Source organism: Palaemon carinicauda, chromosome 6 (assembly GCF_036898095.1).
Source record: "Palaemon carinicauda isolate YSFRI2023 chromosome 6, ASM3689809v2, whole genome shotgun sequence".
Classification (NCBI taxonomy): domain Eukaryota; kingdom Metazoa; phylum Arthropoda; class Malacostraca; order Decapoda; family Palaemonidae; genus Palaemon; species Palaemon carinicauda.
In genome coordinates this window covers 7162689-7175646 of record NC_090730.1, presented here as the reverse complement: position 1 = coordinate 7175646, position 12958 = coordinate 7162689, and the positions used below count along the sequence as shown (strand labels likewise).

The 12958-nt window shown below is 42.0% G+C and overlaps 1 protein-coding gene across 2 annotated transcripts in view; it reads left to right on the top strand.

The window, feature by feature from the left end:
- The window catches only part of LOC137642406 (uncharacterized), a 96118-nt gene that overhangs the window by 27500 nt on the left and 55660 nt on the right, over window positions 1-12958 (top strand). For both annotated transcript variants that reach the window (XM_068374949.1, XM_068374947.1), the window contains exons 4-6: window positions 4940-5044; window positions 10237-10331; window positions 10714-10894. In XM_068374949.1, the coding sequence (XP_068231050.1) occupies window positions 4940-5044; window positions 10237-10331; window positions 10714-10894 (381 nt within the window). The remainder of the gene's footprint in view (window positions 1-4939; window positions 5045-10236; window positions 10332-10713; window positions 10895-12958) is intronic.

Here is a 12958-nt window from a genome sequence, read left to right as displayed (position 1 = left end):
AGCTTTAATCTCACGAGATCGAAAAGCTAAACTAGTTAGTTTAGCCTCAGGAAAACAGGAATGAGGAAGTTCAAGTTTTTCATTACTCTGTTTACTGTCAAAAACATCAGCCAAAAGGGTTGCCTTTTCCTTTGGACAGTGAGTGACTGAGCCATCTGGTTTAAGTAAAGGAGGAACTGTTGCATCTACACCAAAGAGTGCAGATTTAAGGGTAGACCACCATTTATGTTCCTGAGTTGTACCAGAGAGGGTTTCTTTTATGATTAAATTGTACTCCTTTTCAGTTGAGGCATAAACTCTCTGAGCAAAAGCTCGAAGCTGAGTATAGTTGTTCCAGGTCAAATCTGATCTGTTACCCTTCCAAAGGTGATAGGCCTCCTGCTTCTCCAAATAGGCACGTCTACAATCATCATTGAACCACGGTTTGTCCTTCATTCGGTACCTTAGCACACGAGAAGGGATACGCCTATCAATTATGTTGACTAGATTCTCATTCAAAGGGACAACAGGATCTACACTATTATATAATTGTGACCAATTCAAGCACAAAAGATCATGCAAAATCCCATTCCAGTCTGCTTGGGATTTCATATAAATTTTACAAGAATATGATATATCAGGGACAGGCTGCTCAGTCTTCACTAATAATGAAATCAAGGCATGATCAGAAGTCCCGACTGGAGAACCAACCTTACTAGTTATAACGCCAGGGGAGTCAGTGTATACGAGGTCCAAGCAATTACCAGACCTGTGAGTAGCTTCATTTATGATTTGCTCACAGCCTGATTCTGAGGCAAAGTCTAAAGCTCTTAAGCCATGGCGATCGGTAGGAGAGATAGAACTCAACCACTCCCTATGGTGAGCATTAAAATCACCAACAAAGACAAACGAAGCCTTTCTATCATCTTCTTGTATCTTAGCCATAATGGTAAGAAGACAATCAAAGATAGAATCATCCATGTCTGGATTCCGGTAGATTGAACACAAATAAAAGTTGTTATGCCTGCCACAAACTTTTATTACCTGAATCTCATGACATCCACATTGATAGCAGGACTTATGAGAAGCAGGGTACTCGGTCCTAATATACACCGCCATTCCCCTGGCCCTAGGAATGGAATCACGTTTCAGCATTATTGGCTTCTTAAAACCATTTATAAGGAGCTCAGATGAGTGCCTCATATTAGAAACCAAAGTTTCTGAGCACAAAAGAATATCATACTGTCTGGACGCAACTGTAAGGTCTCGGATATTTGCATGAAGACCACGAATATTGCAATACATAAGCCGACATTGACGAAATCTAGGACGTACTGGTCCCGGATTTTGCTCAATGTCTCCAGACAGCATAAGAATTAATAGAAATAAAAAAGAGACATCATACTTAATAACTAGATTAACAAGAATTAAAACAAAAACAATATGTACAGAATAATAATAAAAGTGATTGATGATATCCATAGACTATAGTAAAAAGTCGGAAAAACTGGTCAACATGGAGGAGCCGATACACCATGCAAGGCTAAATACCCTCCAGGATAGCCACTTCAACTGAAGGGAGGACAGTAAGGATGGTTTTGAGAAGAAAAAATCAGAAAAAGGAAAAGACAACCTCTTGATAAACCACCAGGCATCCATGGCCCTTCTATTAAGCCTGCCCAACACACCATTTAAAAAAAACAAGAGGAAGAAAAAAAAAATAAGATAGAATAGTGTGCCCGAGTGTACCCTCAAGCAAGAGAACTCTAACCCAAGACAGTGGAAGACCATGGTACAGAGGCTATGGCACTATCCAAGACTAGAGGACAATGGTTTAATTTTGGAGTGTCCTTCTCTTAGAAGAGCTGCTTACCATAGCTAAAGAGTCTCTTCTACCCTTACCAAGAGGAAAGTACACTGAACAAATTGCAGTGCAGTAAATTAACCCCTTGGTGAAGAAGTGTAAGTATCTCATTGTTGTCAGATGTATGAGGAAAGACGAGAATATGTAAAGAATAGGCCAGACTATTCCGTGTAAGTGTAGGCAAAGAAAAAATAAGCCGTGACTAGAGAGAGGGGTCCAATGCAATACTGTCTGGCCAGTCAAAGGATCCAATACCTCTCTAGTGGTAGTATCTCAACGGGCGGCTGGTGCCCTGGCCAACCTACTACCTACTTGTAAGCTTCGGGACTTTGGACAGAGGATCAGAGGAGCTTCCTCATCACCCAAAAGAACTGTTGGCAGTCCAGTTGGCTCTCAAAAAGCTTTGAAGGATCAGTTTGGAACAAAGTGGTGCAGGTCTATGCCGATCACACCCCAGATTTGGCTTTCATTGCCAAGCAAGACGGAACCCACTCGAGGTTCCTTTACGGGACTGAGAGGAGTCTTCTCATCTGGGCTAAGGAGAATGTTTTCCTTCTAACAAGGTTCTTTCAAAAAGAGAAGAACTTATGGCAGAACAGTCTCAGCTGGAGAATGGACACTCCATCGAGAAATCTGCAAGAATCTGTGGCGACTTTGGTGTTGTTCTTGTATAGTCCTATTCGTGACTTAACAGACAAAGAGACTAGAAACTTACTGCTCTCCGGTGCCAGATCTCGAAGCAGTCCACATAGACGCTTTCCTGTTAGTCTGGTCCAATCTAGATGTGTTCGTTTTCCTCGTTCTATTTCCTTTACAAGGTGACACAAAACTTTGTGCCGCACGAAGGGACCAGGTGACTTTAGTGGCCGCCTTTTGGCCCTCAAGAGGATGGTTCACAGAGATACTGGAATAGATGGTGGACTCTCCTAGAAGTCTTCCATTAAGAGTAGTTTTACTCAAACAACCTCTCTTGGAAAGTCTCCTTTCTAGTCTCCAAGCTCTTCTTCTAGCTACCTTCAACCTTTTGAAACCTCACAGGAATAGAGGTTTTCGAAAGAGGCAGCTAAGTCTTTTACAAGAGCAATAAGAACTTCTACCATCAGGATTTGTCAATCCAAATGGGAGGCTTTAGAGAATGGTGCAGAGTCAACTCTGTTTTCTGTTCCAGTATCTCTACAACTCAGATTGCTGACTTCCTGTTTTACCCTAGAAGGAAGCTCATTTGTTCATCCTCTTCCATTAAGGGATACAGGTGTGTGTTAGCGACTGTTGTCAGACACAGTATCTTGGACCTTTCGATTGATGAAGTCCTACAGGAATTTCTCAACTTCTTTGTAACATCAAACAACCAGGATTCACCAGCTTGGATCCTGGACTCAATCCTGAAGTTCCTTATGAGTGACAAACTTGAGCACTTGCTTTCATCTTCATTTTAAGGACCTCTCGATGAAAATTATTTTTTTTGTTAGTCTTGTGACATCTAATAGAATCAGTTAATTCATACGTTTTAGTAAAACGTTGGCTTTCGAGATAACGAAGCTATCTGCTCATTGCAGTTAGGCTTTCTCGCCAGGAAAGACCGCCTTTCTCAACCTTGACCTAAGGCTTTTGAGTTTCCAAATTTTTCGGATATGGTTGACGAGGAGTTGGAGAGAGTCCTGTGTCCAGTAAGAACCCTGAAGTTCTATCCAGGCAATATGAAAGAGTTGCAAGGCAAGTCGAAAGCTCTTTGGTGCTCGATTAAGAAGCCCTCATTTTTCAGATGTCAAGAATGTCCTTTCATTCTTCATCAGACTTATAAGAGAGGCTCATACACATTACAGTGAGACTGGCCTGAAGTTTCTAAGGTCAAGACGCATGAGGTTAGTACTATAACAACTTGAATGACCTTCAAGCAGAATAGATTGTGGTGGAGCATTATGGACACAACCTTTTGGGGGAATAAATCTGTGTTCACTTCACACTATTTTAATCGTGTCCAGACTCTTTATGAGGACTGCTACACTCTGGGACCATTCGTGATAGCGAGTGCAGTAGTGGGTGAAGGATCCACCACTACGTTCCCATAATCCCAATAACCTTTTCTTCTCTTGGAACTTTTATTTGTTTTTATGGTTGTTTGTGGAGACTGCGTCAGTCTTCCAAAATCATTGATATTAGTCAGGTGGTCAATTTTGTTCCTTGAAGAGCTCCCGGAACTGGTTATTGGAGGAGGTTCTGTCATAATGAGGTATATACTGTACACCGGTTTGACAGTCCCTAGAGATCTTCACCCCCCTGGGAGGATCGCTGGATCTCATAAGGCTAGCAGTCATAATGAGACAGAATCATTGAAGTCAGCTTCCTTATCAGGTACGAACCCTTCAGTTTGTTTTAATTAATTCTTAAGAAAAATTCCAGATATACTAGCTGTCTCTAACCCTCCACCAAAGGTGTTAATCAGCTATATATATAACTACTGGGTAAGTCTTATGTTTGAAAATGGTATTTTCATTATAAAATAAATTTTTGAACATACTTACCCGGTAGTTATATATAATCAAAGTCCCACCCTCCTCCCCTCTAAGAGACTAGAGGCATGGAATATATGAGGGTTCCTGGAATGGTTCCTAGGTACCTCGCTAGGGCGCAGGGGTGGTACACCTGGCTATCCAATTGGTGATTGGCGCGAGTTTCGAATTTTCTGCCGTTGACGTCGGGGACGTAAGCTATATATATAACTACCGGGTAAGTATGTTCAAAAATTTATTTTATAATGAAAATACCATATTATTTAAAGAAAATTTTTTCCATATTTCACTTTATCTATTTAAGACAATTTGAGTTCATTTTAAAAATTGGCTAAATTTTTTACTTATTTGTATTGATATATATTTAAAATTGCTAGTAGTATTTCATGGCATTCTAGGTGCCTCTATTAATATTTGGATTCTGAAATTTCTTCATAGTATTGTGTACACTGTAGTTAGATTAAAGGAACGTGATTATCATTGGTTTCCAGCCTTTGATACATAGAATACAAAAAGTTATTTTTTGTAAAACCTTTTTATAAAAATATATAACAGAATGTGTTAATGTATAATTTTTTGTTTATAGAATGTGCAAATGTGTCTTTTATGGATGTTGAAGAAAAACATGCAGTTCTACAGCCTCCAACAATTCCTTTCTTTACCTTAAGTCCTCTTCAGTTATATACCCAAGGTAATAAATTGTTACTTGAAAGTATTAATCTTTTGAAAATTTTATATTCTAGTCATTGTTGACACTTGTTATTGTTCCTACACGTATAGAAACCTTTCATCTCTGAAAGTAAGGAATGTCATCAGCGGAGATTAAATGTTTGTTGAATTCGTTGAGAAGGTAGTTAACGACAGGTGGTGCGCGCAGGTATCATCACCCACCTGTCGAAGACTCCTCACTTTTGTCTTAGCTGCAATGAGTACAAATGGACTATTGCATCCCATCCAAGGCTGTTTATTCTTTTTCTAATCTATTTAGTTTGAATGGTGAACACCAGACAACCTTCACAGTACAGTATGTATAGGTAGGAAAAATACAAATTACTTTTAAATTTTTTATTATTGTGTGACAGGACAAGACAGGACTGACAGATAGTATTGCTAGAGCATAATACCAAGTTTTTTCATCACCTGCTCCACTTATCACCCTGCTTGCCAAAACGCTAGTGTCTTGTTTTAACAAGTACTTAAACGACTTAATTAGCTTTCCAAAAGGAGAAATTTGGCTTGATAGTTTTCTGGACTTAGGTATTTCAACTTGACTCAGTGTTTTTTCCTGTTACCAAATCAAACCTTCATAACACAGGACAAGAATGCTTTGCAACCAGTACTCGGGTAATTTTCTAACCAGAGAACAGTTTTCTAATTAATTTACCAACCACTATTATTTTGGACAGTTTTTGACCATTTAAGACATTGGTATGTTCATTGTATAAGGAAATTGAATGTACAATGTATGAAAGTATGATGTTTTGTAAATACTGTATAAATTGTTGCCCTACAGTGGATGCCCTCTCCTGCAGTAAAGCATTTATAGTACATCAGTTCAAGAGAGATGTGTTTCTTGATTAATTGAAGCAGATCTCTTTAACAGAATTATTTTTTTCTTATGCATATGGCTACTCACATTAAGTATGAAGTCTTCATACGGTAATGCTTTTCTTAGGAGTATCTGGGATCTCCTTCCCATCCGACCAGAGTTTTGTGTAGTTTACCCTAAACCCATTTTCTATTAGGGGTAACCTCAGGCGGAGTGATATGCGCCCTGAGGCTAACCCCGGGTCAGAGAACATGCTTGCTCAGGTCTCGACCTCCAGTAAGTTCTCTGGTCGCCTCGCGATATCATCTCGCCGCTCTCATAATCCCAGTGTGACTTTGTGTGTCCCCGACCCCTTTGTGTCTCACGCGGTACCCACGTGGTCCCTTTGTGCTTTCCCTGCGCGTTCTTGTGTCTCGTGGTGCTTTCTCCTGCCTCGTGGAGCATCCCCACCGTTGTCCTGGGCCTATGGCTGGTAAATCGTGTGGAGCGTTCCTCACTTAATGGCCTAAAACATCTAAATATTATATTACTTAAGGCATAAGAGCAGGACAAGCAAAGAAATATTTCTCGTATACTTAAGGCATAAGAGCAGGACAAGCAAAGAAATATTTCTCGTTTTTTCTTTTTCGGGAGAGGGGTGTATTTCTTTGCTTGTCCTGCTCTTATGCCTTAAGTAATATAATATTTAGATGTTTTAGGCCATTAAGTGACATAATACCTAGAAAAACACAGAAGGTTTTTTCCCTAAATCGAAATTTTAATTTTTGGTGAATATTTATTTCTAGGTATCCCTCCATCACCATCACTACCTAACCTAACCTAACCTCCTCGTTTTTTTCTTTCTGTGTGCTTATTTACTGTTCGATTTTGATAAAACTTGGTCTGCTTGTTCCATATGGATAAACAAACATAATTACAGAGCGAATTTCAATTCAAGACATTAGTTTCTCACTGGTCACCAAACAACTTTAAGTCGCTAGCTCCAATTTTCACATTTTTATTCATAAAATCCTTTATTTTCCCTGTAGGATGATAAAACTTACAGAGGATATGCCTTATTATAGTGCTAATAATGCCTCAAAATTTCATTAGCCTGTCTTGATTAGTGTATTTTTGGCAAATATTTTTACAATTAGCACCCTCTCAATCCGGAGCCTACCCTGAAGCTCAGGGAGATCCAGTGGAACATGAAAGAGAACTGGAACCAGAGGGACTCCCCCCACAGGGTGATCCCGGTGTTCCCGAAGATGAAACAGGTCCTAGAATGGTGTGGCTGCAGGACGAACACCCTCAAGGGGATGCCCTTTGCAGCCGACCCCCCGGAGATGCTCCTGTTCACGGACGCATTGAAGGAGGGGTGGGGTGCCCATCTCCTAGGGAAGTCAGCAAGAGGGAGCTGGACGGCCCAAGAGAAGACCCAGCACATAAACGTGCTAGAGATGAGGGAAGTACGAAGGGCGTGCCAGGAGTTCATCCACCTACTCCAGGGAAACACCGTGGCTCTGATGTGCGACAACGCCACGGTGGTGGCTTACATAAAGAAACAGGGAGGCCTAAGGTCGAAGGAGCTGTGCGTCCTCACATTAGAACTTCTGGAGTGGGCCGAAGTGGAGCAGATCAGAATCTCGGCAAGGTTCATTCCGGGGAAAAGGAACGTCCTCGCCGACGGCCTCAGCAGGATGAGGCAGGTGGTAGGGTCCGAATGGTCTCTGCACCCGGAAGTAGCCAGAATCGTCATTCAAAAATGGGGTTTGTCAGTGATGGACCTCTTCGCAACAAGGTTGAACGCACAGCTCTCCGTTTCCGGTTCTCCTGTGCCAGACCCAAAAGCGGCGTTCGAGGACGCCTTCTAACATCCTTGGGACAATCTTGACTTGTACGCTTTTCCCCCATTCGGGATGCTCAGGCAGGTCCTCAATAGAGTAAGAAGGGCGGACAATCTGTGGATGACTTTGTAGCGCCCTGGTGGCCGGAGAGAGAATGGTTCGTGGACCTAAGGGATCTAGCACAACAGCCGCCCTGGCCCCTTCTGGACGGGCCAGACTTTCTCCGGCAACCACACTTCCAAAGATTCCATGAGAATCCTCGGTCCCTTCGCCTTCACGCGTGGAGGTTATCGTGCGCTTCCTGAGGAGGGAGGGCTATTCGTTGAGTACAGCAACGAGGATGTCGGGCTACCTGAGACAGTCACCAGCAGTGGTCTACCAGGCTAAGTGGGCCACTTTTACCAAATGGTGCACCGCTAGGGACATCAGGCCCCTGAGGGCCTCCATCCCGCAGATAGCGGACTTCCTAATTTACCTCTGGGACGTGGTCAACATGTCCATCCCGGCCATCAAGGGAGTCTGTGCTGCTCTGGGCCAAGTTTTTCTCCTGAAAGGCATAGACCTGGGTAACTCCAGGCATATCTCAATGCTCATTAAAAGTTTCGAGCAATCATGCCCCCGCAAGCTGCAAAGGTGCCACAATGGGAAGTGGCAAGGGTCCTGAAAATGTTAACCAAACCCCCGTTCGAGCCCCTGAAAGACATCGTGGACAGGGATCTCACTCTCAAGACAGTTTTCTTGCTGGCGTAGCTTCGGCTAAACGGGTGGGCGAGATCCATGGTCTGTCCTACGAAATGGCTCACTCGAAAGGTTGGCGGGAAGTCACGTTCAAGTTCGTCCCTTCCTTCGTAGCGAAGACCCAGAATCCTGCCATGTGGGACCCCAGGTTTGAAGGGTTCTCAATTCCGGCAATCCCCCTGTCGGACGACTCAAAGGATTTGCGCCCGTGCCCCGTCAGGGCGTTGAGGAAATACTTGGAGAGGACAGCCAGACTCTGCCCCGAGATCAAAAGCCTTTTTGTTTCCACAGGCCTCGTGAAGAAGCCAGTCTCGAAAAAAACCATCTCCTTCTGGCTGCAGCAGGTCATCATCAGGGCCTACAGTATTATTATTATTATTATTATTTGCTAAGCTACAACCCTAGCTGGAAAAGCAAAATGCTATAAGCCCAGGGGCCCCAACAGGGAAAATAGCCCAGTAAGGAAAGGAAAGAAGGAAAAATAAAATATTTTAAGAAGAGTAACATTAAAATAAATATTTCCTATATAAACTATGAAAACTTTAACAAAACAAGAGGAAGAGAAATTAAATAGAATAGTGTGCCTGATTGTACCCTCAAGCAAGAGAACTCTAACCCAAGACAGTGGAAGACCATGGTACAGAGGCTATGGCACTACCCAAGACTAGAGAACAATGGTTTGATTTTGGAGTGTCCTTCTCCTAGAAGAGCTGCTTACCATAGAGGCAGGAATCCCCCTGCCAGGAAAGCCCAGGCCCCATGACATTAGGGGCTTTAGTACTACATTGGCTTTTGAGAAGAATATGGCAGTGGGCCAGTTCCTGAGGGCAGGCACCTGGGCGAACCAGTCTACCTTCACTGCTCACTATTTGAAAGACTATTCAAGAAAATCCCTGGACGGGTTCTCGATAGGTACCGTCGTTTCCACGCTCCAAACGGTTTAAAGGTATAGCCTCAGTGATAACCGCGGGTAACAAGCACAAGAGACACAGGTTCGTTCCTTAAACCCCCTTGTACTTCCTTCCCCTTTTTTCCGCTTCAAGTGGGTTCAGAGAGGGCCCTGAGCCGGAGACAAGTACCTCAACGGGGGGGAAGACATGCCTCCTAGGATTTCTTGCACAGGTGAGTTTCTTAGACACTAAGATGGGTTTTTGTGTAGTTTCCTCTCTCTCGATTTTCTATGGGGTTAACACGACCTAGCCTCCTTTCTAGGTCTCTGGATATTCCTCAGCACGGTCTCAAGAACTGTTAAGGGCCACACCCACCTCCTAAAGTATAATTCTCCTAAGAAAGTAGTTCGAGGTAAGTACTTCGTGTTGGAACAAATCACAAATTTTAAGTAATTTGTATTTTTCCTAACAGTACTTACCTCGAACTACTTTCGGGTAATGGCCCACCCTGCCTTCCCTGAGGGTCCCCTGGTATTCTTAGTGACCTTAGCTACCTAGAACTTAATGGAGGTCGAGACCTGAGCAAGCATGCTCTCTGACCCGGGGTTAGCCTCAGGGCGCATATCACTCTGCCTGAGGTTACCCCTCATAGAAAATAGGTTTAGGGTAAACTACACAAAACTCTGGTTGGATGGGAAGGAGATCCCAGATACTCCTAAGAAAATAGTTCGAGGTAAGTACTGTTAGGAAAAATACAAATTACTTAAAACTGCCCAAAACTAGTACAACCAAAAGTCCATCATAATATTTTTATTCTCACTATTTTTAGCCTAATTTAATGTTAATGTACTCTTAACAAAATGTGGCATTTTTTTTCCAGATACGCTTACTTGGCCTTTTAATCAGAGATCGGATAGTTTCTCTGACCTTACCCCTGACACTGTGCAGAAACACATTGAAGAAGGCTATTTTATGGTAAGTAGATTTTTTAGGCTTTCAGATTTAATAATTGGGATATACTGTACATATCTTATTCTGGTGAAAAGAGTGTACATGGAGGGGCTTTAAGTTACAAAGCACCTCTAAACACTTGAACCTTAACACCCAATTTAGGACTTTCGTATTAAATGCTGATTCAAGTTCTGAAACTAGTAAAGTAATGATTCTGTATATTGTAGTGGTGATGAAATTTCCCTGTACAGTACTGGGAAGAGTTTCCCCATCAACCTTGAAACTCATTTTAAATTTAAGCTTCACCAGCAGCGGATGTGTGCAAGATCTGTGGGTGAAATGGGAAGGTGATTTTTAATGGTCAAATGATGCAGCTTGTGGATTGTATTTTTTTCTTCTTTTTCAGAGGCATTTTATATCAAAAAGAAAACCAGGTCTCCTGTTGGGGTATCTGTTCCATGTTATGAGTTGCACCAGTGATACAAAATTGATGCATTCAACCTACAGAACATTAAAATACCTAACGCAGACCTATTCTATAGCTGTACACCTGTTCAAAGATGTTCTCTTAGCTGTGGCTAATCTTGGTTAGTACCTTAGGCACTCTCTTTAAATCTTTTATCCTCACTACCTGATTAAGATAAATTCCAATATTGCATGTTCCTCTATAGTCATAGACAGTCTTATCTGAATCTGGATTTGCCTGTATGAATATTGTTAGACACTCCTTAAAATTAATACTGTGTGGATAATTTTATGTGTAAGTTGTATTGTGTTTATTTTTGTTGAGAATTGATTTATAAACATTTAAGACTTGATTAGGCTCATGTAACTTTGAACTTGGTCTTTAGAAATACTAGTAACACAGTTACAAATATTGGCTCCCAAATACCTTTCTTCTATATACTGCCTATAGAATGGTGTACTGTAATGTTTAAATATACTGTATGTAACTTAGATTCTGTTTTGTTCCTATACGTAAACAGGCTTTCTGTTCTTTGAAACAGGGAAAATTTTTTTGGCTGAGCTGCATCAGCCGTTAAGTATATTAACGAGGTAATTATTAGAAATAGGTCGTGAGTACAGGGGAGGAGCCGAGGCTCCCTCTACCTGTCAGAAGCTCAACACTTTCCTTCTTGGCTGCGATGAGCTCAGACATACTGTTGCGCCATTACCAAACTTTTTTTTTATCTTTCTTTTTCTTCTAGAAGTGAACGATGGCTGTTGCTTGTGATTATGGGTGTGAAAAGAAATTCGTATTTGCAGAGGAAGGGTGAAAATTACAGCCTGTGTTTGGCTAAACTGGTTGCAGATCCACATTTTTTGTATGCTTCTAATAGAGGGCAAAATTGTTTGTAATTATCCAATGTGCTGAGTGTAAGTTCGGGGACTTGCATCAGGAGCAAGGAATCATCAGAGCTATGTCGGCGGGCTTTTTAGGTTCTTTTGGCATTCTGGGTTCTACCTTCATGTTCACTGCACCCCATCGGAAGTTGGAGGCTCTTTTCCTGTTGACGTGCTTACTGCCGTTGGCGAGTTTGACATAAGGAAGGCTTCTTAGGTTTTTCAGGTAGGCCCACTATGAACTTGTTGGAGCTGGTAGCTAAGGCTACCTCTATCCCAGTGTTCCCAGTACCAACGTCTCCCATGGTGATGCTAATAAAGACGTGGTTGTTGTGTCAGTAATCTCAGTGATGCCCCCTCCAAAGCCCAAAGGATTGTAAAAGCTCTTCTTGTAATATAAGTGCCGGTGAGAAAAGCTCCGGCATTTGAGGGTGTCACGCCTAAGGTTGGGCTTTGTTGGCTCTGGGGTTGAAAGTGCTGGTTTCCCTGGTGCCTGGTGTTGCCCCGCACATCATCCCTGACCCAGTCACCTCTTTTTTCATCCATTCCCCCGTAGTCATCACCCTCACCCTTTGGATCCAGGGCCCGTAACTTCCAATCTGTCTGTGCCATGGTGTAGTGGATAGCAGTCTGCTGCCAGCAACAACTTGCAGGGGATCTATTGGGATGCTGACCACATTCTGCTACCATATTAAATACAGTGGCTTCAGACAAATCAGTCAAAGTAATATGAACACTAGGCGTTATCCCTTGGTTTAGTTCTGGGCAAGGGGACCCAACAAGCAATTCTATTCTACAGGTAAGATTTCTAGTTGGCCATTGTAATATTGCTGAGGGAAAGGTCAAATTTTGTGAGGGAAAGAAAATATAGGACTACAGTGAACCCTCGTTTATCGCGGTAGATAGGTTCCAGTCGCGGCCGCGATAGGTGAAAATCCGCGAAGTAGTGACACCATATTTACCCATTTATTCAACATGTATATTCAGACTTAAAACCTTCCCTTGTACGTAGTACTGTTAACAAACTACCCTTTAATGTACAGAACACTTAATGCATGTACTACAGTACCCTAAACTAAAACAGGCACAAATATTAAAGGTGATTTTATATCATGCATTTCCTAAACATGCTAAAAAGCACGATAAAAAATGGCAACCAATGTTTTGTTTACATTTATCTCTGATCATAATGTAGAAACAAACTGGAGGTAGAGCTTTGCTTATTACCCAGACATATTTCCCATACTTTTCCCTTAGAACTACATCACATCTTCCTACTTTAGATATATAGATATATATATATATAT